At 49.7% G+C, this 26774-nt stretch overlaps 1 protein-coding gene across 1 annotated transcript in view; it reads right to left on the bottom strand.

The window, feature by feature from the left end:
* MEIOSIN (meiosis initiator) overlaps window positions 1–26774 on the bottom strand; it is a 36518-nt gene extending 9744 nt beyond the window's left edge. Inside the window, exons 1-7 of the mRNA XM_024236800.2 lie at window positions 26525–26774; window positions 24766–24836; window positions 20471–20575; window positions 15658–15787; window positions 4642–4753; window positions 1655–1792; window positions 708–953 (exon numbers count right to left, since the gene is read on the bottom strand). Coding sequence (XP_024092568.1) covers window positions 708–953; window positions 1655–1792; window positions 4642–4753; window positions 15658–15787; window positions 20471–20575; window positions 24766–24836 — 802 coding nt within the window. The 5' untranslated portion in view covers window positions 26525–26774. The remainder of the gene's footprint in view (window positions 1–707; window positions 954–1654; window positions 1793–4641; window positions 4754–15657; window positions 15788–20470; window positions 20576–24765; window positions 24837–26524) is intronic.

Below are 26774 nucleotides of genomic sequence, written 5' to 3'. Positions count from 1 at the left end.
CCTCACACCTGTAATCCCAGCACTTTGGGAGGCCAAGGTGGGCGATCACCTGAGATCAGGAGTTCAAGACCAGCCTGGTCAACATGGCAAAACCCTGTTTGTACTGAAAATACAAAAATTAGCTGGGCGTGGTGGTGCGCGCCTGTAATCCCAGCTACTCGTGAGACTGAGGCAGGAGAGTCGCTTGAATCCAGGAGGCAGAGGTTGCAGTGAGCCGAGATTGTACCACTGCACTCCAGCCTGGGCGACAGAGCAAGACTCCATCTCAAAAAAAAAAAAAAAGAAAAGGCTGAATGAACAAATAGAGGAACGAGATGACTTGAGGCCTCAAAGCTTCGAGCTCCGACCTCCCTCCCTCTGGCCTAGCTCTCTGCTTGAAAGCATCACCACACCTTTTCCAAACCAGTGCAGTGACCGGGGCACGGGAGAGCCAAGTTAGGCCTGAGGTGGAGGCCCTGCCTCCTCCCCGGTTCTGTGATGGGAAGCCCACACAAGACGATGACGCTGATCTCGTCCCCCCCTTACAGCCACGACACAGCCTGCGATGAAGACCACCAGAGCAAGGCCACAAGCTTGAGAAGTGAAAGGTGGTGTTTCCTATTCACTGCTGCAGCCCCCACTACTGTTACTGTGTCTGGGACACAGCAGGTGCCCCCAAAGTGGCATCTCAATGAAAGACTAAGTTCAGAGTGAGGAAAGAGACCCACTTGAGATGTCACAGTGGATGGTGTCCTCGGCCAGATCCAACAGCGTCAGCTGGGACTGTCCTCCTTTTCTGTCACCTGGAGGCGAGGATGATGCAGGCCTCGGGTGACCGCAGGAGTCAGGGCACCTTGGAGGGGTAGTGGTCCCCGCTGTGCCGCTTCCTTTCTGGTCTGGGGATGGGGTCACCAGCTTCTCAGGCTTGTTCAGGGCCAGGGAGCGGCGAGGCTTCGGGGTCCGAGTCTGGCTTTCTGGGGGAGCAGAGGTTCAGGTGTCAGAGGGGCCTGGGAGTCACCTGCCTGTCACCAGAATAGGGTTCAGGTGGGAAACGTCCTTGTCGGTGTCAAAGCTATGCCTGGCCTGGTATGGGAATGCCCAGATCCTCAATCACAGGCCTCTTTGTTCAACCCCTGTCCACATGTCAGAATCTTCTTGCGACCTTTAAAAAACACTGGCCAGGCACAGTGGCTCATGCTTGTAATCCCAGCGCTTTGGGAGGCTGAGGCAGGCAGATTACCTGAGGTCAGGAGTTCGAGACCAGCCTGGCCAACACGGCAAAACCCTGTCTCTACTAAAAATACAAAAATTAGCTGAGCATGGTGGCACATGCCTGTAATTCCAGCTACTCGGGAGACTGAGGCAGGAGAATCATTTCAACCCGGGAGGCAGAGGTGGCAGTGAGCTGAGATGTGTCACTGCACTCCAGTCTGGTGGACAGAGTGAGACTCTGTCTCAAAAAAAAAAAAAAAATACTGATGCCCAGGTTCTGCCATAGACCAGTGAACCCCAAGTTTCTGGGTGTGAGACCTCAGTGCTAATACAAGGAGAAGCTGGGAGTTAAACCCAGGCACACGGTGCTGAGAAGGCCCCCAGAGTAAGGATATCCCTGGAGAAGGAGCCCCGCTCCCGGGTGACCCGGGCTTCTGGTTCCGCCTCCAGTGACAGCTTGTACCTGATGCCTGGGTCAGCTTCTTCTTCCGAGGCTTCTGGCACGCCCCCTGGAGACGGGACTTCTGAGAGCTTGGGGAGCTGGAGGGAGTAGAGTGTCTCCTCCGCCTGGCTGGGCCCCAGGCTGGATTCTGACCCAGCCCTGCAGGGATGGAGAGGGAAACATCTCAGATCCTCCACCCCATCTGCACCCAACTGCAGTTCCCGCCTTCCAGAAAATGCTCCTCAGTCCCGGGTCAGGGTGGGCCCCCAGGCTGACTTTACAGTGTGGAAACTGAGGGCTTATCCAAGGCTGCTTAGTCAGGACTGTGAAAGTAGAGGGTGAGAACTCAGGTTTCTTCAGGGCTGTTTTGGGCCTTGGCTCAGTGGGAGAACGGAATCAACACTTCTCCAGACTGGGCACCTTGAGGATGCTTCACCCTCTCCCCGCCCGCACCCGTACCTCCTCCCGCCTTCCTCAACACAGTGAGGGTCTCCTACCCCACCCCCCCAAGGTCACTGGAGCCTTTCCCTCTGGCCTCTCGATTCTTCCTCATTAACATCTCCTAGGTTTACTCACTTCTACCCACATTCTCAGCTACAGCGCTAGCTTGGGCCTAATTGTCCTGTCTAGATCACTCCAAACAGTGTCTTTCCTCATCTCCCTGACTCCAGTCTCTCACTTCATGACCAGTCCTCTATACTACATGTCAGGGACAAAAATTAGCTGGGCGTGGTGGCGGGTGCCTGTAATCCCAGTTACTCGGGAGGCTGAGGCAGGAGAATCGCTTGAACCCAGGGGGTGGAGCTTGCAGTGATCCAAAATTGCACCACTTCACTCCAGCCTGGGCGAAAGAGCGAGACTCCGCCTCAAAAAAAAAAAAAAAAAAAAGAAGAAACTATCTGAGTAAGAGCTTGCAGGCATGAGAAGACGCGCGTGGGGTGTCTGGGGACAGGCAAGTCATTGGGTGTGATTGGAGGTCTGCGTGGCATGGAGATGATGTGTGTGGGCTCTGAGCCAGGCCCTGACTCAAGCTCATCTCTGCTGTGACCTTAACCTCTCTGGGCTTCAGTTCCATCACCTGCAAAACGGGACCACATTAGCTTTTCCCTTCGGTATTTGTCCTGACGATTAAATGTGAATTAATACATAGAAACAAGTCAGGCTTGGTGGCTCACTCCTATAATCCCAGCACTTTGGGAGGCCAAGGCGGGAGGACTGCTTGAGCCCAGGAGTTTAAGACCAGCTTGGGCAACATAGTGAGACTCTGTCTCTACGAAAAAACAAACAAAAATATTAGCCAGAGCCAGGCACAATGGCTCACATCTGTCATCCCAGCACTTTAGGAGGCTGAGACGGGTGGATCACTTGAGGTGATACCAGCTTGGCAACCACAGCAAAATCCTGTCTCTACTAAAAATATAAAAATTAGCTGGGTGTGGTGGCGGGCGCCTGTAGTCCCAGCTACTTAGGAGGCTGAGGCAGGAGAATGGCTTGAACCTGGGAGGCAGAGCTTGCAGTGAGCTGAGATCACGCCACTGCACTCTAGCCTGGGTGACAGAGAGAAACTCCATCTCAAAAAAAAAAAAATTATCTGGATGTTGGTGACACATGCCTGTAATACAAGCTGCTTAGAAGTCTGCGGCAGGAGGATTGCTTGACCCCTGGAGTTTGAGTCCTGGGAGTTTGAGGTTACAGTTAGCAATGATCATGCCACTGCATTCCAGCCTGGGTGACAGAGTGAGACCCTGTCTAAAAAAAAAAAAAAAGAAAGAAAGAAAAAAAAAGAGGCTGGGAGCAGGGGCTCACAGCTGTAATCCCAGCACTTTGGGAGGCCGAGGTGGGTGGATCACCTGAGGTCAGGAGTTTGAGACCAGCCTGGCCAATATGGCGAAACACCGTCTCTACTAAAAATACAAAAAAATTAGTCGGGTGTGGTGGTGGGTGCCTGTAATCCTAGCTACTCGGGAGGCTGAGGCAGGAGAATCACTTGAACCTGCGAGGCAGAGGTTGCGGTGAGCCAAGATCACGCCACTGCACTCCAGCCTGTGCAACAAGAGCGAAACTCCATCTCAAAAAAAAAAAAAAGAAACATACCACAGCACCTGGAACATACCAGTCCCCTAAGGCTAGATGTGCTGGGTGCTGTCGCTGTTATTGTAGTGTAAAATATACTGGCAGAGGCCCGGGAGGCAGAGGTTGCAGTGAGCAGAGATCATGCCACTGCACTCCAGCCTGGGTGACAGAGTGATACTCCGTCTCAAAAAAAACACAAAAAACAAAAAACAAAACAAAATAAAAAACACAAATAAATAAACCAAATACGCTGGCAGAATGGTAGATGAGGCTGGGGAGGTTTGGCAGGGACTAGGAAGGCAGGGATGAGATCCCAAATGGCTTCCAGCACCTGGCTATGGAGGGAAGTGAAGAAGATGAAAATTACTGAGGGATTTTATGCCAGGGGAAGGTCATGATCAGATTTATTTTATTTTATGTATATATTTATTATTATTATTATTATTATTAGAGACACAGTCTTGCTCTGTCGCCCAGGCTAGGGTGCAGTGGCGCGATCTCGGCTCACAGCAACCTCCGCCTCCCAGGTTGAAGTGATTCTCCTGCCTCAACCTCCCAAGTAGCTGGGATTACAGGTGCCCACCACCACGCCAGCTAATTTTTGTATTTTTAGTAGAGACGCGGTTTTGCCATGTTGGCCAGGCTGGTCTCGAACTCCTGACCTCAAGCAATCCACCTGCCTCGGCCTCCCAAAGTGCTGGGATTACAGGCATCAGCCACTGTGCCCGGCCTGTTTCTTCTGCTTGGCTGGGCTTCCCTGCATCTCCTACAGTCCTGAAGGCCCAGCTCCAAGGCCCCTCTTCTCTGAGGCATCTTGCATATCTCTCTTTGTCCCCTATACCAGGCCTTGATAGAAGGGTCACTCAGTATCCCTGATGGCTGGAACAACACTTGGCACATCGCAGGCACCAGGAAACACTGGCTGAACTACTTACCCGCAAGTCCACCTTCCCCAGTGGTGATGTGGCATTTGAACAAGGCCTTAGCGGCATCGATGTTTCTCTGGAGGTACTGAATGTACTGCAGGACATGCACTAGAATCTCCTTCTGCCTCAAAAGAAAGATAGGGTTGGCCAGGCTCACGCCTGTAATCCCAGCACTTTGGGAGGCTGAGGTGGGCGGATAACAAGGTCAGGAGTTCAAGACCAGCCTGGCCAGCATGGTGAAACCCCGTCTCTACTAAAAATACAAAACATTAGCTGGGTGTGGTGGCACATGCATGTAATGCCAGCTACTTGGGAGGCTGAGGCAGGAGAATTGCTTGAACCTGTCAGGCGGAGGTTGCAGTGAGCCAAGATCACACCATTGCACTCCAGCCTGGGAAACAGAGCGAGACTCTGTCTCAAAAAAAAAAAAAGAAAGACAGGGTTGAGCACAACAGCCAGGGCTCGAGACAATGTGAGGCTGCTGGGGACCAGAGACACAGAGGCTCCAGAACCCCATTCCCCACCCACCCCAACAATTCTTCAGTTGACAGAGACCTTCCTGTTCTGCTGTCTAGCCCTCACTGCAGCCTAGTGAGACAGGGGCTACAGCTACAGAAACGGAGGCTCAAAGTGCTAAGGGGCTTGCTACGGCTAAAGAGATTGGCCGGGCACAGTGGTTCACACTTGTAATCCCGGCACTTTGGGAGGCCGAAGTGGATGGATCATTGAAGTTAAGAGTTCAAGACCAGCCTGGCCAACATGGCAAAACCCCGTCTGTAATAAAAATACAAAAATAAGCCAGGCATGGTGGTACATGCTGGTAGTCCCAGCTACTCAGGAGGCTGAAGTAGGAGAATCGCTTGAACCCAAGAGGTGGAGGTTGTAGTGCGCTGAGATCGTGACATGGCACTCCAGCCTGGGCAACAGAACAAGACTGTCTCAAATAAAGGCTGCAGAGATGGAGCAGCAGAGCTGGAATCTCAATCCAGGTCCGCCTGCCTCCTGGTGCAGTTTTTGGCGCACACTCACTGGCGTCTTGCCTGGCCCCTGGCTCATGCTGTATTTTCTATCTGCAAAGCCCTCCTCTTCTCCCCATGAACTCCCTCACAGGCTTCTCCTCCTCTGAGCCTCTGCACAGTGGTCTCCTCTTCCAGAAGTGCCGCCTCTCTGCCCCCCTCACCCAGGCTGGGTCAGCTGTTCCCTCCTGCACTATTTTATTTATTTATTTTTTTTGAGACAGAGGTTTGCCCTTGTCACCCAGGCTGGAGTGCAATGCGCAATCTCAGCTCACTGCAACCTCCACTTTCCAGGTTCAAGTGATTCGATTCTCCTGCCTTAGCCTCCCAAGAAGCTAGGATTACAGGCATGCACTACCATGCCCGAGTAATTTTGTATTTTTAGTAGAGATGGGGTTTCACCATGTTGGTCAGGCTGGTCTTGAACTCTTGACCTCAGATGATTCGCCCGCCTCAGCCTCCCAAAATGCTGGGATCAGGCATGAGCCACCTCACCTGGCCCCCTCCTGCACTCTTGTGACACCCTGGGCCTACCTCCACCAAGGCGCTTGCCACACTGTTTTATAATCATTGTTCATTCTCTCCCACTGACCGTGAACTAGTTAAGGGTGAGACTGTAGCATATTGGTTTCTCATCTCAAGCACACAGAATTGAGAGGTCACTAAGCCAGGGATTGTCGAAGGAGTGAGTCTCCCCAAAGTACCAAGAAGCATGCCTCCTGCCCTGTAGGCGCCATCCATGCAGCCACCAAATACCTCCTGAGTTGGTACTGGAGTCACAAAGCTAAAAGAGACTACGACTGAGTAGGGGCTAGGTGTGTCAGCGTAAACTGGACATGCTTTTGTTCGACTTCATGGAGCTTACAATCTAGTGAGAGCAACACATCTTCATAAACTCACAAATCATCGAAAATGATCGACTGTGTGATAAGCATTATAAATAAAAGCGTATAACAAGGTGTTCCAAAATTAGGGTGTCTGAAAAGGCCTCTCTGAATAAGTAGCATTTAAACTGAGATCTGGGCCGGGCGTGGTGGCTCATGCCTGTAATCCTAGCACTTTGGGAGGCCGAGGTGGGTGGATCACTTGAGGTCAGGAGTTCAAGACCATCCCGGCCAAGATAGCAAAACCCAATCTCTCCTAAAAATACAAAAATTAGCCAGGTGTAGTGGTGCACGCCTGTAGTCTCAGCTACTTGGGAAGCCGAGGCAAGAGAATCACCTGAACCCAGGCGGTGGAGGTTGCAGTGAGCCGAGATCATGCCACTGCACTCTAGCCTGGGCGACAGAGAGAGACTCTGTCTCAAATAAATAAATAAACTGAGATCTGAAGAGTAGAAGGAGTTATCCTGGGGAAATGGTGAGGGGAGAACACCAGGAAGTACTTTTTGAATCAAACTGGATCCCTAGAAAAATAAGACAACAGCAGTAATCTTCCAAACTCCAGATCAGGAAACATGGTCTGATGAAGGGACTCATGTGAAGGTGTTCTATAAAACACAGACAGTCACTGAAATGATTCAGTGTGGTCCACAGAAGGAAGCTATAGGCCAGGCGCGGTGGCTCATTCCTGTAATCCCAGCACTTTGGGAGGCCGAGGCTGGAGGATCACAAGGTCGGGAGATCGAGACCATCCTGGCTAACATGGTGAAACCCTATCTCTACTAAAAATATAAAAAATTAGCTGGGCGTGGTGGCGGGCGCCTGTAGTCCCAGCTACTTGGGAGGCTGAGGTAGGAGAATGGTGTGAACCCAGGAGGCGGAAGTTGCAGTGAGCCGAGATCGCACCACTGCAGTCCAGCCTGGGTGACAGAGCGAGACTGTGTCTCAATAAAAAAAAAAAAAGAAAAGAAGGAAGCTATAATCTAACCCTGTGACCTAAGAGACAGAGGTGACCCAGCCGAGAGGACACTGGTTTTGGAGAACCTGGGGCCAATCTGCCACTTCCCGGCTGTGTATTGGCAACAGGGTATTTTTATTTCTTTGAGCCTCGTTCTTCTCATCTGTGTGACGGGAATGAGGATATTAATTCCAGCTCAGATGATTATCATTAGAACTAAATAAATTAGGGTATGTGAAATCACCCAGCAGAGTCTGTGTGATAAGCATTATAAATAAAAGAGTATAACAAGGGATTCAAAAACGGCCTATATTGGCCAGGCACAGTGGCTCATGCCTGTAATCCCAGCACTTTGGGAGGCCAAGACGGCCGGATCACCTGACCTGAGGTCAGGAGTTCGAGACCAGCCTGGCCAACATGGTGAAACCCCGTCTCTACTAAAATACAAAAATTAGCCGGGCGTGGTGGGGTGCGCCTGTAATCCCAGCTACTCGGGAGGCTGAGGCAGGAGAATCACTAGAACCCAGGAAGCAGAGGTTGCAGTGAGCTGAGATCATGCCACTGCACTTCAGCCTGTAGCTGTAGCCCCTGTCTCACTGGGCTGCAGTGAGGGCTAGATAGCAGAACAAGAAGGTCTCTGCCGACTGAAGAATTGTAGGAGTGGGTGGGGAATGGGGTCCTGGAGCCTCTGTGTCTCTGGTCCCCAGCAGCCCCACGTTGTCTCGAGCCCTGGCTGTTGTGCTCAACCCTGTCTTTCTTTTTATTTTTTTTTGTTTTGAGACAGAGTCTCGCTATGTTGCCCAGGCTGGAGTGCAATGGCACGATCTCAGCTCACTGCAACTTCTGCCTGCCAGGTTCAAGCAATTCTCCTGCCTCAGCCTCCTGAGTAGCTGGGACTAGAGATGCGTGCCACCAGGCCCCAGCTAATGTTTTGTATTTTTAGTAGAGATGGGGTTTCACCATGCTGGCTAGGCTGGTCACGAACTCCTGACCTTGTGATCTGCCCGCCTTGGTCTCCCAAAGTGCTGGGATTCCAGGTGTGAGCCACCACACCCGGCCAATAGTCTTTTTTAGCTGTTTTTTTTTTTTTTTTTTTTTTTTTTGCGCTTTTTTTTTTTTTTGAGACAGAGTCTGGTTTTGTCACCCAGGCTGGAGTGCAGTGGCGCGATCTAGGCTCACTGCAAGCTCCGCCTCCTGGGTTCACGCCATTCTCCTGCCTCAGCGAGTAGCTGGGACTACAGGCGCCCGCCACCACGCCTGGCTAATTTTTTTGTATTTTTTAGTAGAGACAGGGTTTCACCATGTTAGCCAGAATGGTCTCGATCTCCTGACCTCATGATCCGCCCACCTTGGCCTCCCAAAATGCTGGGATTACAGGCGTGAGCCACTGCGCTTGGCCTTTTTTTTTTTTTTTTTTTTTTTGAGACAGGGTCTCTTGCTCTGTTGGCCAGGCTGGAGTTTAGTGGTACCATCTCAGCTCACTTCAACCTCCACCTCCTAGGCTCGAGCAATCCTCTTGTCTCAGCCCCACAAGTAGCTGGGACTACAGGCGCATGCCACCATGCCCAGCTAATTTTTTGTATTTTTTATCAAGATGAGGTTTCGCCATGTTGTTCAGGCTGGTCTTAAACTCCTGGGCTCAAGTGATCCACCCGCCTTGGCCTCCCAAAGTGCTGGGATTACAGGCATCAGCCACCACACCTGGCCTCTGTCTTTTTTTTTTTTTTTTTTTGAGAGGGAGTCTCGGTCTGTTGCCCAGTCTGAAGTGCAGTGGTACGATCTCAGCTCACTGCAGCCTCTGACTCCCGGGTTCAAGCGATTCTCCCACCTCAACCTCCTGAGTAGCTGGGGCTACAGGAATGTGCCACCATGCGTGGCTAATTTTTGTATTTTTAGTAGAGACAGGTTTCACCATGTTGGCCAAGTTGGTCTCGAACTACCGACCTCAAGTGATCCTCCCACCTCGGCCTCCCAAAGTGCTGGGATTACATGCGTGAGCCACTGCACCCGGCCAGCCTCAGTCTTTTTAAGCTTATTATCTCTAATACCAGGCTAGGAGCATATGGTTGGCACTTGCTAAGAAAAAGTCCTTATAAACCATGAAGTAATATATAAATGTTACTTATTATTACTAGTATAAAGATTTTATGTAGAAAGCAATTGGGCATCATCCCAGATTTCAAGACAGATGCCTCAGTAATTGAAACTTCAGGAAAGTTAGCTTGGGGGCTACACCAGAGTCTGAACTCTCAAAGACCTTCTGAAGGTAAGATCAACAGGTCCTGTAACTGTCCCAACCAAGGGAGCTCATTCAGTCATTCAACAAACATCTATTGAACCTTGAGTGACAGAATGGTTGAAGGCAAGAGCCTTTGGAGTAAGATACATCTGACTCTATCTCTTTTAAGATGGGGTCTCATGGCCAGGCACGGTGGCTCATGCCTGTAATCCCAGCACTTTGGGAGACTGAGGTGGCGGATCACGAAGTCAGGAGATCGAGGTCATCCTGGCTAACATGGTGAAACCCCATCTCTACTAAAAATACAAAAACTAATTGGCCGGGCGTGGTGGCAGGCACCTGTTATCCCAGCTACTCGGGAGGCTGAGGCAGGAGAATGGCGTGAACCCAGGAGGCAGAGCTTGCAGTGAGCCGAGATGGCGCCATGGCACTCCAGCCTGGGCTACAGAGCGAGACTCCGTCTCAAAAAAAAAAAAAAAAAAAAAAGATGGAGTCTCACTCCGTTGCTCAGGCTGGAGTGCAGTGGTGCGATCTCAGCTCATTGCAACCTCCACTTCCCAGGCTCAAGCTATCCTCCTGCGTCAGCCTCCTGGGTAGCGGGGACCATGGCTGGCTAATTTTTGTATTTTTTGTAGAGATGGAGTTTCGCCACGTTGCCCAGGCTGGTCTCGAACTCCTAAACTCAAGGAATCTGCCTGCTTCAGCCTCCCAAAGTGCTGGTATTACAGGCGTGAGCCACTGTGCTTGGCCACATCTGAATTCCTCCCTCTCTCTGTCTGTCTCTCTCTCTATCTCAACTCTGTGCCTGTGGGCGATGTGACCCTTCTCTACACTTCAGTTTCCTCAGAACAAAGAATGAGCATAGCCATACATCTCTCACAAGCCTTGCGGGAGAGTTAAATGAGAAAAATGTATCTAAGACACTCAGCACTCAAGATCTGACACCTGGAACTCTCAGTAAGTTGGGAACGGTTGTTACTGCTCTCTGCTCTCTGCTCTATGCTAGGCCCTGTGGGCAAGGCGGACAGAGATGTCTCCTTTATGGCTCTCGCAGAACTCCACCTAAAGGAGGTCAGAAACAAGGAAGTAATTGCAGTGATACGCTGAGGGTGTTCATGGTCAGAGGGAGAACCTACATGATCAGACGGGGTAGGGGGCAATTCACCAGCCAGAGTGGTGAGGAAGGACGCTCTGAATCGAAGCTGCACCCCAAGTCTCTAACACAGGAGAGGCAATTCATCACAGCTCCCGCTATGGCGTGGAGCACTGGACTGAGCATGTCCCACGGCCCTGGGATGCGGGTTGTCTGTGGAGCAGGACCCCATGATGCAGTTGAGGGAAGGATGAAGAGGTGGGAGAAGAGGGGTTCTGAAGACAGCAGAGGATACATGGTAAATAAGTAGGCTGAGGCCTGGGGAGAATTCCAAGCAATGTGGCCATCTGGTCATTTATGAAACACTGCCAGTCCCCTGACAAGACTGCCATTCCTCGAGGGCAGGGACTGTGTCGTAGTCATCTCTGGCTCCCCAAGGGCTATTCCAGCACCTATGCATGCCAAAAACTCACATTCCTCAAATATTTTTAGCACCATGGTGGACTGCATAATGCATCCCCTCAAAGTTCCAAAGATGTCCATGTCCTAGTCCCCAGAACCTATGAATATGTTGCCTTGTATGGCAGAAAGAAAGGACTTTACAGATATGATTGAGTTAAGGATCTTTTTTTTTTTTTCGTTTGAGACAGAGTCTTGCTCTGTCGCCCAGGCTGGAGTGCAATGGCGCGATATCGGATCACTGCAACCTCTGCCTCCTGGGTTCAAGCGATTCTCCCGCCTCAGCCTCCTGAGTAGCTGGGATTATAGGCACGTGTCACCACTCCTGGCTAATTTGTTGTATTTTTAGTAGAGACGGGGTTTCATCATGTTGGCCAGGCTGGTCTCAAACTCCTGACCTCAGGTGATCCACCTGCCTCAGCCTCCCAAACTGCTGAGCCACCGTGCCTGGCTGTGTTAAGGATCTTGAGATGGCCTGATTATTCCTGTTTGTCTGGGTGGGCCCAGTGTAATCACATATAATCTTACGGAGGCAGGAATGTCAAAGGCAGGGAAGGCAATGTGACAACAGAAGCGGTAGGACAGGAAAGACATTTGAAGATGCTTCCATGCTGGCTTTGAGGAACCATGATGGGTCAAGAAATGCAGGCAGCCTCCAGAAGCTGGCAAAAAGAAAGGAAACAAACTCTCTAGAGCTTCTAAGAGGAAACAACCCTGCTGACAACTTGACTTTAAACCAGTGAGACTGGCTGGGTGCAGTGGCTTATAGCCTGTAATCCCCGAACTTTGGGAGGCCAAGGTGGGCGGATCACTTGAGGTCAGGAGTTTGAGACTAGCCTGGGCAACATGGTGAAACCTCGTCTCTAACAAAAATACAAAAAATTAGCTGGGTGTGGCATGAGCCTGTAGTCTCAGCTACTCGGGAGGCTGAGGTGGGAGGATTGCTTGAGCCTGGGAAGCAGAGGCTGCAGTGAGCCAAGGTCGAGCCACTACACTGCAGCCTGTGTGAGACAGCGAGATCCTGTCTCAAAAACAAAACAAAACAAAACCTAAAAACCCCAAAACAACCAAACAAGTGAAAAAGCCACTGAGACTGATATTGGACTTCTGAACTCCAGAACCGTGAGAGAATACATTTGGCTGGCCGTGGTGGCTAACGCCTGTAATCCCAGCACTTTCAGAGGCCAAGGCGGGTGGATCGCCTGAGGTCAGGAATTTGAGACCAGCCTGACCAATATGGTGAAACCCTGTCTCTACTAAAAATACAAAAAAACAATTAGCCGGGCGTGGTGGCCTGTGCCTGTAATCCCAGCTACTCTGGAGGCTGAGACAAGAGAATCACTTGAACCTGGGAGGTGGAGGTTGCAGTGAGCCGAGATCGCGCCATTGCACTCCAGCCTAGGCAACAGAGTGAGACTCCATCTCAAAAAAAAAAAAAAAAAAAAAAAAAAGGGCAGAATAAATTTGTGTTGTTTTAAGCCACTAAAGTCTGGGGTGATTTGTTACCACAGGAAACTCAGGGATTTAATATAGCAGTAGGTGCTTTATATATATAAGTAAGCACCTACTAGTGAGAGAGATTTAGGAGAATCCACATGACCTGGTAGTTGACAGATGTGGTAGGCAGGATAAGGGTCAGGGTTAGGGTCAGGGTCAGGAAAATCTGTTCCAAACACCCACTCCTCTGAACCTCTCTAAAGGCAAGTCACACACTCTAGCTGGGATCAGCTTTTCCTGTGTTTAAATCTTTTTTTTTTTTTAAGACGGAGTTTGACTCTTGTTGCTCAGGCTGGAGTGCAATGGCGCCATCTCAGCTCACCGCAACCTCTGCCTCCTGGGTTCAAGCGATTCTCCTGCCTCAGCCTCCCGAGTAGCTGGAACTACAGGCATGCACCACCATGCCTGGTTAATTTTTTGTATTTTTAGTAGAGACAGAGTTTTTCCATGTTGGTCAGGCTGGTCTCGAACTCCCGACCTCAAGTGATCCACCCACCTCAGCCTCCCAAAGTGCTGGGATTACGGGCGTGAGCCACTGCGCCCAGCCAAATCTTTTTTTTTTTTTTTTTTTTTTGCTTTGAGACGGAGTCTTGCTCTGCTGCCCAGTTTGGAGTGCAGTGGTGTGATCTCAGTTCACTGCAACCTCCACCTCCCAGGCTCATGTGATTCTTATGCCTCAGCCTCCCAAGTAGCTGGGATTATAGGTGCATGTCATCACACCCGGCTAATTTTTTTTTTTTTTTTTGAGATGGAGTCTTGCTCTGTTGTCTAGGCTGCAGTGCAGTGGCGCGATCTCGGCTCACTGAAACCTCCACCTTCTGGGTTCAAGCAATTCTTCTGCCTCAGCCTCCTGAGTAGCTGGGATTACAGGCACATGCCACAATGCCTGGCTAATTTTTTTGTATTTTTAGTAGAGGTGGGATTTTACCATGTTGGCCAGGCTGGTCCTGAACTCCTGACCTTAAGTGATCCGCCAGCCTTGGCCTCCTAAAGTGCTAAGATTACAGGAGTGAGCAACTGTGCCTGGCTAATTTTTGTATTTTTAGTAGAGATGGGGTTTCACCATGTTGGCCAGGCTGGTCCTGAACTCCTGACCTCAGGTGGTCCACCCACCTTGGCCTCCCAAAGTGCTGGGATTACAGGCGTGAGCCACCGTGCCTGGCCCCTGTGTTCAAATCTTCATCTTCCTGACTAGATTCAGAGTTCCCAGGGGATGAGCTCTGAGTCTCAAATTTCCTTGCCTCTCCCTATTGCAACAGAACAGCTGCCTGCATCCAACAGTCTTTCATAATGCCTGATGAATGAATGAGTAGATGAATGAATGGGAGGAAACAGAGCAGGAAAACATCCTACCAAGGCTTCAAGATCTGAATTCCAAATTAAGGTACTCCCATTGGGCACAAGGTGTTAGCTCAGCACTATATGCATTTATGAAGTAGCCTATGGGGACACAGAGGGAAACCTTATCTATTCCTGCCTAGTAGAGATGATACCCATAAGTCACAAAACAAGGTGCTAGAGGGGAAACTGACATTTACCTGAGGCATGCTATGCACTGGGCCTGTCATAGCTATATGGTCATTTTGGTCTCACAGTGTCTCTGGGTAGCAAGTCACCCAGGGTGGAGTGCAGTGGTGCAATCTCGGCTCACTGCAACCTCCACCTCCCAGGTTCATGTGATTCTCGTGCCTCAGCCTCCTGAGTAGCTGTGACTACAGGCACCCACCACCACACCTGGCTACGTTTTGTCTTTTTATTTTTTTAATTTAATTTTTTTTGAGATGGAGTCTTGCACTGTCACCAGGCTGCAGTGCAGTGGCATGATCTGGGCTCACTGCAACCTCCGCCTCCAGGGTTCAAGCGATTCTCCTGCCTCAGCCCCCTGAGTAGCTGGGACTACAGGCACACACCACCACGCGCAGCTAATTTTTGTATTTTCAGTAGAGATGGGGTTTCCCCATGTTGCTCAGGATGGTCTCGATCTCTTGACCTCGTGATCTGCCCGCCTCAGCCTCCCAAAGTGCTGGGATTACAGGCATAAGCCACAGCACCCTGCCTAAGTTTTGTCTTTTTTAGTAGAGATGGTGTTTCGCCATGTTGGCACTGCTGGTCTTGAACTCCTAACCTCAGGTTATCCGCCCACCTCGGCCTCCCAAAGTGCTGGGATTACAGGCATGAACCACTGCGTCCGGCTCCAAGAGTTCTTTTCCCTTGTTTGACAGTTGAGAAAACTGAAGCTTAGACAGTTGGCCGGACACAGTGGCTCATGCCTGTAATCCTAGCACTTTGGGAGGCCCAGGTGGGAGGATAATGAGGTCAAGAGTTTTAGACCAGCCTGGCCAACATGGTGAAACTCTGTCTCTACTAAAAATACAAAAATTAGGCAGGTGTGGTGGTGGGCACCTGTAATCCCAGCTACTCGGGAGGCTGACGCAGGAGAATTGCTTGAACCCAGAAGGTGGAGGTTGCAGTCAGCCGAGATTGCACTACAGCCTGAACAACAGAGTGAGACTCCCTCTCAAAAAATGAAAAAGAACAAAGAAAAAAAGAAAGTCTGGGTAGCCTGAGGAACTGCCCAGAGTTCTGTAGCTGTGAAGCTAGAGGGCTCAAACCCATGGCTATTTGATTCCTGGAACAATGATCTTTGTGCTCTCTCTATTTCCCCAGCCCGGTTTCTCCTCTCTCCTTTGCAAAAAAGGATCCCCCAGGCACCTAGTTATGGGATCACAGACTCCCAGAAATTCCCGTTCAGAGTAGCACCATTCCCATTTGAATGCTGCCACTGAAAGGATCTGTCCAGGTTTCCCAGGAGAGGGTGACCCATTTGTTGCTATTTAAAGACCTGCCTCCCAAATCTGGCCCCTCTCCTCTAGTCCCCGTACCTTTGTGAGCTTCTTGGTCCCCGTCTTCAGGGCTATGGGCAGCAGCAGTGCCAACTCTTGCAGCTTGCTAGTGTGGTTTTTCCTCTGCTTCTTGTTTGGAGACAGGAGCTTGTTTTGGTTCCTCTGATTCCTATTTGTGGACAGGAGCTGGTTTTGGTTAGGACATCCAAAACTGAATTCCACATCCAACCCGCAAACCTCCTGTCTGTGTTACTCATTTTAGGGCTGCCACACCCCACCCTGGACACGCAGGACAGAATCCCAGGCATCACCCGTACTTGTTACTTTCCCTTAGCCCTTAATCAGTCAGTCACCAAATCTTACCCACTCCTCTTCCATGGCCTTCTCTTCAACCCCACAGCCCTGCCCTAGTCCATGTGTTAACATCCCGATAGTTCACTCGACCCTGCCATTTGGCCTCTTCCATCCTTACTCTCCGCTAGAGTCAGGGTGACCTTTCTGAAACACAAATCTGACCATGTCACTCTCTTGCTTCAAACCTCTCCATGCCATCCCATTGTTAAGGATCAAGTTTAAGGTCCTAATGTGGGGTGGGTGCAGTGGCTGATGCCTGTCATCCCAGCACTTTGGGAGGCTGAGGCAGGAGAATCCCTTGAACCCGGGAAGTGGAGGTTGCAGTGAGCCAAGATTGCATCACTGCACTCCAGCCTGGGAGACAAAGTAAGACTCCGTCTCTAAATAAATAAATAAATAAATAATAATAAAAATACAAAAATTAGCCAGGCATGGTTGCAGGCACCTGTAATCCCAGCTACTGGGGAGGCTGAGGCAGGAGAATCTCTTGAACCCGGGAGGTGGAGGTTGCAGTGAGCTGAGATTATGCCACTGAACTCCAGCCTGGGCGACAGAGTGAGACTCTATCTCAAAAAAGAAAAGTTCCTAATGTGGCTTATCATTTGCATCCTGCCCCAGCTGACCATTCTGGTGTCCTCCCTTGCTTCTTTGTCTCTCTCCCATCAACTGATCGTCATTCCACAGGATGTGTAAGGTAGCTCTGCTAAGGCCCCCTCGCCCCGGTGCTCACACACCTCTGATCACTTCACCAGGCTGTCACCTGTGTCGGGGGTACCACTGTACCCCTAGCACCTAGAACAGGGTCTGGCATATTGTGATGACTCACTGTGTATTTGCTAAGTGAATTAATAAATAAAGACATGAAATAAATTGTCTCGGCTGGGCGCGGTGGCTCATGACTGAAATCCTAGCATTTTGGGCAGCTGAGGCTGGTGGATCACTTGAGCTCAGGAGCTCGAGACCATCCTGGCCAACATGGTGAAACCCTGTCTCTACTAAAAATACGAAAAATTACCCGGGCATGGTGGTGGGCGCCTGTAATCCCAGCTACTTGGGAGGCTGAGAGAGGAGAATTGCTGGCTGGCTAATTTTTTAATTTTTTGTTGAAGTGCGCTCCACCGGCCGGGTGCGGTGGCTCATGCCTGTAATCCCAGCACTTTGGGAGGCCAAGGCGGGCAGATCACAAGGTTAGGAGTTCGAGACCAGCCTGGCCAATATGGTGAAACCCCATTTCCACTAAAAATACAAAAAGTAGCTGGGCGTGGTAGTGGGCGCCTGTAGTCCCAGCTACTCGGGAGGCTGAGGCAGGAGAATAGCTTGAACCCAGGAGACGGAGATTGTAGTGAGCCGAGATCGCACCACTGCACTCCAGCCTGGGCGACAGAGCGAGACTCCATCTCAAAAAAAAAAGAAAAAAAAAAAGAAGTGCACTCTACCATGCCGGTGGCGCGTGCCTATAGTCCCAGCTACTTGGGGGGCTGAGGCAGGAGGATCACTTGAGCCACGGAGGTCGAGGTTGCAGTGAGCCATGATCACTCCATTACACTCTAGTCTGGGTGAAAGAATGAGACCCTGTCTTGAAAAATAAAACAAAAAACACCAAGAACAAATACAGCCCCTTCTTCTGGAGATTACAGTATAGTTGGGGCTAAAGTAATTAATCAAATTGTCACACAAACAAAATTGCAAGTAAGACCAGAAAAAGCTACATAATTTACTGAGTTCAGGGGCCATTGTAAATGAAAATGTGGAGCCTCTTGTTCAAAAATTGAGAATTTCAAGATGGTGAGAGCAGGCCAGGCGTGGTGGCTCATGCCTGCAATCTCAGCACTTTGGGAGGCTGAGGCGGGCAGATCACCTGGGGTCGGGAGTTCGAGACCAGCCTGACCAACATGGAGAAACCCTGTCTCTACCAAAAGTACAAAAATTAGCTGGACGTGGTGGCACGTGCCTATAATCCCAGCTACTCAGGAGGCTGAGGCACGAGAATTGCTTGAACCTGAGAGGCGGAGGCTGCAGTGAGCTGAGATTGTGGGTGACAGAGCCAGATTCCGTCTCAAAAAAAAAAAAAAAAAAAGTAAAAATAAGAAGCTTGTAAAAGGAAATTGATCTGAATGCTAAGTGGCAAGTGCGGTGTCACCAATACATGAAGAGGCTGTGCTTTGCTTTTGACTGAGTGTGGTGGCTCACATCTGTAATCCCAGCACTTTGGAAGGCCAGGGTGGGAGGATCACTTGAGCCCAGGAGTTCAAGACCAGCCTGAGAAAAAAAGTGAGACCTCGCCTTTACGAAAAAATTAAAAGTTGGCCAGTCATGGTGGCTCACACCTGTAATCCCAGCACTTTGGGAAGCTGAAGTGGGCAGATCATTGAGCCCAGGAGTTCAAGGCCAGCCTGGCCAACATGGCAAAACCCTGTTTCTGCTAAAAATACAAAAATCAGCCAGGTGTGGTGGTGAGCGCCTGTAATCCCAGCTACTCAGGAGGCTGAGGCAGGAGAATTTCTTGAGCCTAGGAGGCACAGGTTGCAGTGAGCCGAGACTGCACCACTGCACTCCAACCTGGGCAACAGAACAAAACTCTGTCTCAAAAAAAGAAAAAAAATCACTGATGAGTCCCCAAGTTACCTCCTGGTGGAAACCATAACTTTGAGCCAAGGGGGTGTTGGGGTTCTATCCTTCAAGATAAATTGAGTAGGCTGAGTTTAAACTCCTGTCTAGGCCTGATAAATAAATAAATAAATATATATATACACACATATATATACATATATGTATATACATATATACACATATTTATTTATTTATAAATATAAAAAATATATATAATATATATATAATTATAAATATAAAAAAATATATATATCACATTATTTCCCTTGTGTTCTAGAGGGGCCCTTGGCAGACCCGACAAGAAACAACTCAGGAAGTAAGGAAGAAAAAGTGTCCAGGTCTACTTATAAAGTTCAAGGTGTTATTTGACCTTGTCTCAGAGGGTTTCATATAAACCATAGTCCCTGGGTGTTTATTCTGGGTTTTACAAAGCACCGGGTGAACCTTCTGGGCAAACACAGAGGTTAGAAAGGGAGCAACTGAGTGGCTGGGAATCCCAATGTCTTGGCATCCCCAGTGTCTGGGCAGTAGTCCTGAAGTAGTACAACCTGGGCTGTCTTCTCAGTGGCCTCCAGGAGCCAGGTACCACCTCCCAGAGCTGCCTCTTTCTTTGCTGGATGGTTCGGGTTTTAGCCAATTTCTTCCCTCACAGTCTCTATATTTGCATCCACTAATCCCAGCTGTGCCCTCTGGGTTTTCAGGGAACAGGTCAGCTCCAGTCACATAGGTTTTCTTTCTGTTTCTCTAAACTGCCCATTTTATTTCTGCCTTCTCTGTTTGGAATGTTCTTTTGCCCTGGTTGTTGTTGTTGTTTTGTTTTGTTTTGTTTGTTTGTTTTTGAGACAGAGTCTTGCTCTGTCACCCAGGCTAGAGTGCAGTGGCGCGATCTCAGCTCACTGCAAGCTCTGCTTCCCGGGCTCACGCCTCCTCAGCCTCACCCTCACGTTCTCCTGCCTCAGCCTCCCAAGTAGCTGGGACTACAGGTGCCTGCCACCACGCTTGGCTAATTTTTTGTATTTTTAGTAGAGACGGGGTTTCACTGTGTTAGCCAGGATGGTCTCAATCTCCTGACCTCGTGATCTACCCGTCTCGGCCTCCCAAAGTGCTAGGATTACAGGCGTGAGCCTCCGTGCCCGGCCTTCATTTGTTTAATAGTGTGTAGGGTTGTAAGAGTAAGAGCTGCCCCAAAGTGAGACAAAGCAGGGGACAATCCCAGGAGGTGGCATAAAGGTTGATATATAAGCTCCAGTTTTTGAAGCAGAAAGACTGGGATTCAAATCCTAGTTCCGCCACTTGCTGTGTGATTTTGGGCAACTGCTTTAACTTCTCTGTGCCTGTTTCTTCCTCCTTTACAAAATGGAGGTGGCTAGGAAAACTTTGATCTTATCTGGAAGGTGTTTCATATAGTGCCTGGTACATAGGGAGTGTTCATGAAATGTTAGTTCAAGAAAGTGTGTGGGGCTGGGTGTAGTGGCTCACGCCTGTATCCCAGCACCTTGGGAGGCCGAGGCGGGCAGATTACTTGAGGTCAGGAGTTCAAGACCAGCCTGACTAACATGGTGAAACCTCATTTCTACTAAAAATACAAAAAATTAGCTGGCCGTGGTGGCACGCGCCTGTAATCCCAGCTACTCGGGAGGTTGAGGCAGGAGAATCACTTGAACCCTGGAGGCGGAGGTTGCAGTGAGCCAAGATTGCGCCCTTGCACTCCAGCTTGGGCAACAAGAGCGAAGCTCCGTCTCAAAAAAAAAAGAAAAAAAAGAAAGAAAGAAAGAAAGCGTGTGTGTACAGTCATTTGTCAGAATGATTTTAGGGGTAAGAGGTGTTGAAGAATGGGCTATGTTTCTGCTTGGCCAACATCCAATCCCCCCTTTTCTGTTAACAGTACCTCAGTTTTCCTTTGAGCAACCATTTCTCCTCCATTCTCAGTCCATGTGATTCGGAGGGGTTGACCTTATCTTCCCCTTCCACTAGGGAGCACAAAACCAAGGTCCTGCCGAGAATAGTCACAGTGATTGGTTCAGGGTTGGAGTGGTAATCCTAGGTTTGGCCAATCAGAGTCAATCAATCTTAGAAAGAAGTTTTCTCTTCTGGGTATATGGAGTTGGCAAAATATAGACCTGGAACTGCTGGGAACCATCTTGCCCTTCCAAAGGGACAAACTGCAGCTGGGCACAATGACTCATGCCTGTAATCCCAGCACTTTGGGAGGTCGATCATTTGAGGCAGGCAGATCATTTGAGGTCAGGAGTTCGAGACCGGCCTGACCAACGTGGTGAAACCCCATTTTCACTAAAACTACGAGAAAATTAGCCAGGCCTGGTAGCACATGTCTGTAATCTCAGCTACTCGGGAGGCTGAGGCAGGAGAATCCCTTGAACCCAGGAGGCAGAGGTTGTGCTGAGCTATCACGCCACTGCACTCCAGCCTGGGCGACAGAGCGAGACTCCATCTCAAACAAACAAACAATAAGATAAAATATATAAATAAAGCAAAGGGAGAACCTGCTTGAGACAGAAGCCAACACAGACAATACCGGAGCCAAGAGACGCAGATTCCCGGCAACATCATTTAACCTCCATTCTGGAACCAGCCAAGGCCGACATCCCTGAATTTTTTGTTTAAATGATCCAATAAATCCCTTTTTATGCTTAAGCCAGTTTTTGCTAGGTTTCTGTTCTTCACAACTAACAGTCTTTATCAATACAAGGACCCCCACATCTAGAAAGGGGGATGAAAGTATGAATTGTGGGCAACTCTAAAATTCCAGGAGGAATGGGCAGCAGGATAGGCATTCTTCATTTTCTTCATGGTGCTTCTTCTGAGCATAGTATCTAGGTAGAGAACCTAAACAAAGTACACAGTCCTTGTCTTACAACGGTAGGACTTAACATTTTTCGACTTTACGATGGTGTGAAAGCCATACAAATTCAGTAGAAGCCATACTTCTCTTACTGTGCTGGGCAGCAACACTGGGCCAGAGCTCCCAATCAGCTATGCTTTTTTTTCCTTTTTAGACTGAGTCTTGCTCTGTTGCTGGAGTGCAGTGGCGTGATCTTGGCTCACTGCAATCTCCGCCTCCCAGGTTCAAGTGATTCTCCTGCTTCAGCCACCTGAGTAGCTGGGATTACAGGCACGCACCACCATGCCTGGTTAATTTTTGTATCTTTAGTAGAGATGGGGTTTTGCCCTGTTGGCCAGGCTGGTCTCAAACTCCTGACCTCAATTGATCAGCCCACTTTGGCTTCGCCAAGTGTTGGGATTACAGGCCTGAGCCATCAACCATGCATTTTTGACATACAATATTTTCAGTTTATGATGGGTTTATCAGGACATAACCCCGTAGATGCTTAATTTTGGAGTTAATGAAGAGACAGTTGGATGGAAAGTCACTGGGGGAGATGGTAGGGGTTAACATGAACTTTGGCCTTATTTTTTCTTTATCCAGACTTTGGAGGGAGGGAGAAATCTGATCCAACATCCAATCTGCTGTGAAAATCCCCTCTATAAGATTCATTACACTTGGTAGGTGCTTGATAGATGAATGAATGCGTGAATAAAACAAAGGAAGTAAAGACATGGTGGCTCATGCCTGTAATCCCAGCACTTTTGGAGGCTGAGGCAGGAAGATCACTTGAGCCTAGGAGTTTCAGAACAGTGTAGGCAGCATAGTGAGACCCTGTCCACGATTTTTTTTTTTTTTTTTTTTGAGACAGAGTTTCTCTTGTTGCCCAGGCTGGAGCGCAATGGCGCGATCTCGGCTCACTGCAACCTCTGCCTCCTGGGTTCAGGCGATTCTCCTGTCTCAGCCTCCCAAGTAGCTGGGATTATACCATGCCCAGCTAATTTTTGTATTTTTAGTAGAGATGGAGTTTCACCATGTTGGCCAGGCTGGACTCAAACTCCTGACCTCAGGTGATCCACCCACCTTGGCCTCCCAAAGTGCTGGGGTTATAGGTGTGAGCCACCACACCTGGCCAATTTTTTTTTTTTTTAATTAGTTGGGCATAGTGGCGTGTGCCTGTGGTCCTGCATACTCGGGAGGCTGATGTGGGAGGACTGCTTCAGTCTGGGAGGTCAAAGCTGCAGTGAAGTGTGATCATGTCACTGCATTCCAGCCTGGAAAACAGAGAAAGACCCTGTCTAAAAAGAAAGAGCCAGGCGTGGTAGCTCATGCCTGTAACCCCAGCACTTTGGGAGGCTGGGTGGATCACTGGATCCCAGGAATTTGAGACCAGCCTCGGCAACATGGCAAAAACCCATTTCTACGAAAAATACAAAAATTAGCCAGGCGTGGTGGTGCACGCCTATGGTCCCAGCTACTCAGGGGGCTGAGGTGGGAAGATTGTTTGAGCCCAGAAGGTCGAGGCTGCAGTCAGCTGGGATTGCACCACTGCATTCCACATTCCAGCCTAGGTGACAGAGCAAGATCTTGTTTCAAAAAAAAAAGGAAAGAGGCCAGGCTTGGTGACTCACACCTGTAATCTCAGCACTTTGGGAGGCCAAGGCGGGTGAATCACCTGAGATCAGGAGTTCGAGACCAGCCTGAACAACATGGTGAAACCCTATCTCTACTAAAAATACAAAAATTGGCTGGGCGTGGTGGCATGCGCCTGTAGTCCCAGCTACTCAGGAGGCTGAGGCAGGAGAATCGCTTGAACCCGGGAGGCGGAGGTTGCAGAGAGCCGAGATCATGCCATTGCACTCCAGCCTGGGCAGCAAGAGTGAAACTCCATCTCAAAAAAAAAAAAGGCTGGGCGCGGTGGCTCACGCCTGTAATCCCAGCACTTTGGGAGGCTGAGGTGGGTGGATCACCAGGTCAGGAGATCGAGACCATCCTGGCTACATGGTGAAACCCTGTCTCCACTAAAAAAAATAATAAAAAATTAGCCAGGCATGGTGGCGGGCGCCTGTAGTCCCAGCTACTCAGGAGGCTGAGGCAGGAGAATAGCGTGAATCTGGGAGGTGGAGATTGCAGTGAGCCCAGATCGTGCCACTGCACTCCAGCAGGCGGATCACAAGGTCAGGAGTCCAAGACCAGCCTGGCCAACACAGTGAAACCCTGGCTCTACTAAAAATACAAAAAAAAAATTAGCTGAGCATGGTGGCGGGCACCTGTAATCCCAGCTACTTGGGAGGCTGAGGCAGGAGAATCGCTTGAGCCTGGGAGGTGGAGGTTGCAGTGAGCCAAGATCACGCCACTGCACTCTACAGCCTAAGCATCAGAGTTAGACTCTGTCTTAAAAAGAAAAAAAAAAGGAAAGAAAGAAAGACACTCTGTCAGTTGGGCGTGGTGGTTTAGTAATTCCAGCACTTTGGGAGGATAAGACAGGAGGATCACTTGAGGCCAGAGGTTCAAGACAGGCCTGAGCAACATAGCAAGACCCTGTCACTACAACAAATAGAAAAACTGGCTGGGTGTGGTGGCATGTGCCTATAATCTTAGCTGTTCGGAAGGCTGAAGCAGGAGGATCAAGCCCGGGCTCAAATCCAGGAGTCCGAGGCTATAGTGAGCTATGATGCCACCACTGCACTCTAGCGTGGGCAACAGAGTGAGACCCTAACTCTGAAAACAAACAAACTCAGAATGTCACAGGCTGCAAGGACCTTAGAAGTTATCTTTGCCCTAAAAATAAAAAAAGAAATGGGCCGGGCATGGTGGCTTACACCTGTAATCCCAGCACTTTGGGAGGCTGAGACAGGCAGATCACTTGAAGCCAGGAGTTGAAGACTAGCCTGGGGAAAATGGCAAAACCCTATCTTTACAAAAAATACAAAAATTAGCCAGGCACGGAGGCATGCGCCTGTAGTCCCAGCTACTCAGGAGGCTGAGGCAGGAGAATCACTTGAGTTCAGGAGGCAGAGGTTGCAGTGAGCTGGGATCGCACCACTGCACTCCAGCCTGGGCAACGAGAGTGAAACCCTGTCTCAAAAATAAATAAATAAATAAATAAATAAATAAGAAATGATCTTTGCCGATCACCTCAGAGTGCTCTCGTCTGGAAAATGGTAGGCATCCTTGTATACACTTCCTCATGATGTTGTTGTATGGATTAACAGTTATCACACAAACAAAAGGTTTGGCAAAGAGTCTAGCATACGGTAAATGCTCAGCAAATGTTTTTGTTATTATTATTCAATGAGAGTGGCTGGGGCTATAAGGGAGATGGGGCAAGTCCTTACCTGTCACTGGGACCCAGTGAATTAGCTCTGGGCTGTTCAGAGGAGCCCAAGTATCTGCTGGAACCAAACATCTGCAAAGAGGGAAAAAGAATGATTAGTGACCTCTGGGATTGCAGGAAGGATAGGCAGGAACCCTGATGGGCACCCTTCATCTTCCCTATGATGCTCCTTTGAGCACCCAGAGATCCCAAAATAAGAGTCCCTAGCCCCAACAAATTATGGGCCCAAAGACCCAAATTAAACAGCTAAACCTTGGCCAGAAGTGGTAGCTCACGCCTGTAATCCCAGCATTCTTGGAGGCCGAGGCAGGCAAATCACTCGAGGTCAGGAGTTTGAGACCAGCCTGGCCAACATGGTGAAACCCCATCTCTACTAAAAATAACAAAAATTAGCCAGGCGTGGTGGTGCACGACTGTAATCCCAGCTACTCAGGAGGCTGAGGCAGGAGAATCACTTGAACCTGGGAGGCGGAGGTTGCAGTGAGTCAGGATTAAGCCACTGCACTCCAGCCTGGACAACAGAGTGAGACTGTGTCTCAAAAAACAAAAACAAACCCCTAAACCTCTAAAAAGGCACTAAAACTAATACTGTAGACTCCCAAAATGAGGACCTAAATCCTCACTTTGGAGCCCTCCCAAAACCAGGCAAAGTGGCTCACGCCTGTAATCCTAGCACTTTGGGAGGCCAACGCAGGAGGATTGCTTGATCTCAGGAGTTTGAGACCAGCCTGGCAATATGACAAAACTCCACCTCTACAAAAAAAAAAAAAAAAAAAAAAATTACCTGGGCATAGTGGCACATGCTTGTAGTCCCAGCTACTTGGGAGGCTGAGGTGGGGGGATGATTTGAGCCCAGGAGGTAAAGGCTGCAGTGAGCTAAAATCACACCACTGCACTCCAGCCTGGGTGACAGAGACCTTGTCTTAAAAACAAAAAAAAGGAGCCCTCCCAAACCTACAAACCCTAAATTCTAATACTGAGATACCCCAGACCCTCAAACTGTCAACTTCTGATCTTCAAATATGATCCTAATACTAAGATTACAGACCACAAGCTGTAACACTATGAACCTATATCCTAAGATAAGAAATCCAGGCCCCTACGAAACAAACCTCACTCCTCCAGATTGACCTCTTAGACGCCCAAACTGTCCCTCAAATTGTGGCCCCAACCCTAAAACTGAGATCTTGAATGTGGGTCCTACTCTGAAATCCCAGACCCTAAAATTGGAGCTCCCATACTCAATGTGGGCACTCCAGGCCCTAAAATGTGCTTCTAAAGACTCGAACTGCGACTCCAGATCCTAAAGCTTCATACTCTACATTGGGATTTAGGCCCTAAATCTATACTGAGGCTTCAATTGCTCCAAATCAGGCTCCAGACTCTCAAAATGTTAGATCATAACTCAGAACTAAGACTTCCAGATCCCCAAATTGGGATCTCTGGATTCCAAGGAGAAAGCTTCCAGTCACAAAACCCAAGCTCTTCAGATTCCAGAACTAGTCACCCCTAGACACAAATCCCGAGATCCCAGATCAGAACTCGAGAGCTCGGATCCCCAACACAGAGTCTTCCGTTCCTCAAACTCGAACCTGGACCCCCGGCTTCAAACCCAAACTCCGTCGCCCGTGACGGAGCACGTTCTATTCTCCTGAGTCCCCCCGAGGGAGGCTCCTGTGGGGATCCCGGGTTCTCCTAAGCCCAGCTAGTGTTGGGGGAGGCCCCCTGCCCCGCGCCCCATTCCCCTTGGCCTCCAGCACCCGCCTCAGGGCGTGCAAAATGGCGTGAGGCTGCCCCCGCCGTTCTGGTTTCTCCGGGGCCCACTCTAGGGAGCCCGATCAGACAGCGTCTCGCGCGGGTCCCAGGAAGCCGGCCGTGCTCGCGGGGATCCCAGACGGTATCGGACACCAAGTTCCCAACCGGGCTTGGGGTTGGGTGCGAATCCTCCCGGCGCGAGGATCCTGCGCGAGACGTGAGGAGCAGAGCAAGAGTGCGTTCCTGAGGCCAGGC

Source organism: Pongo abelii, chromosome 20, assembly GCF_028885655.2.
Source record: "Pongo abelii isolate AG06213 chromosome 20, NHGRI_mPonAbe1-v2.0_pri, whole genome shotgun sequence".
Taxonomy (NCBI): Eukaryota; Metazoa; Chordata; class Mammalia; order Primates; family Hominidae; genus Pongo; species Pongo abelii.
The sequence above is the reverse complement of the archived record's forward strand: the minus strand, read 5'-3'. Positions and strand labels throughout refer to the sequence as shown.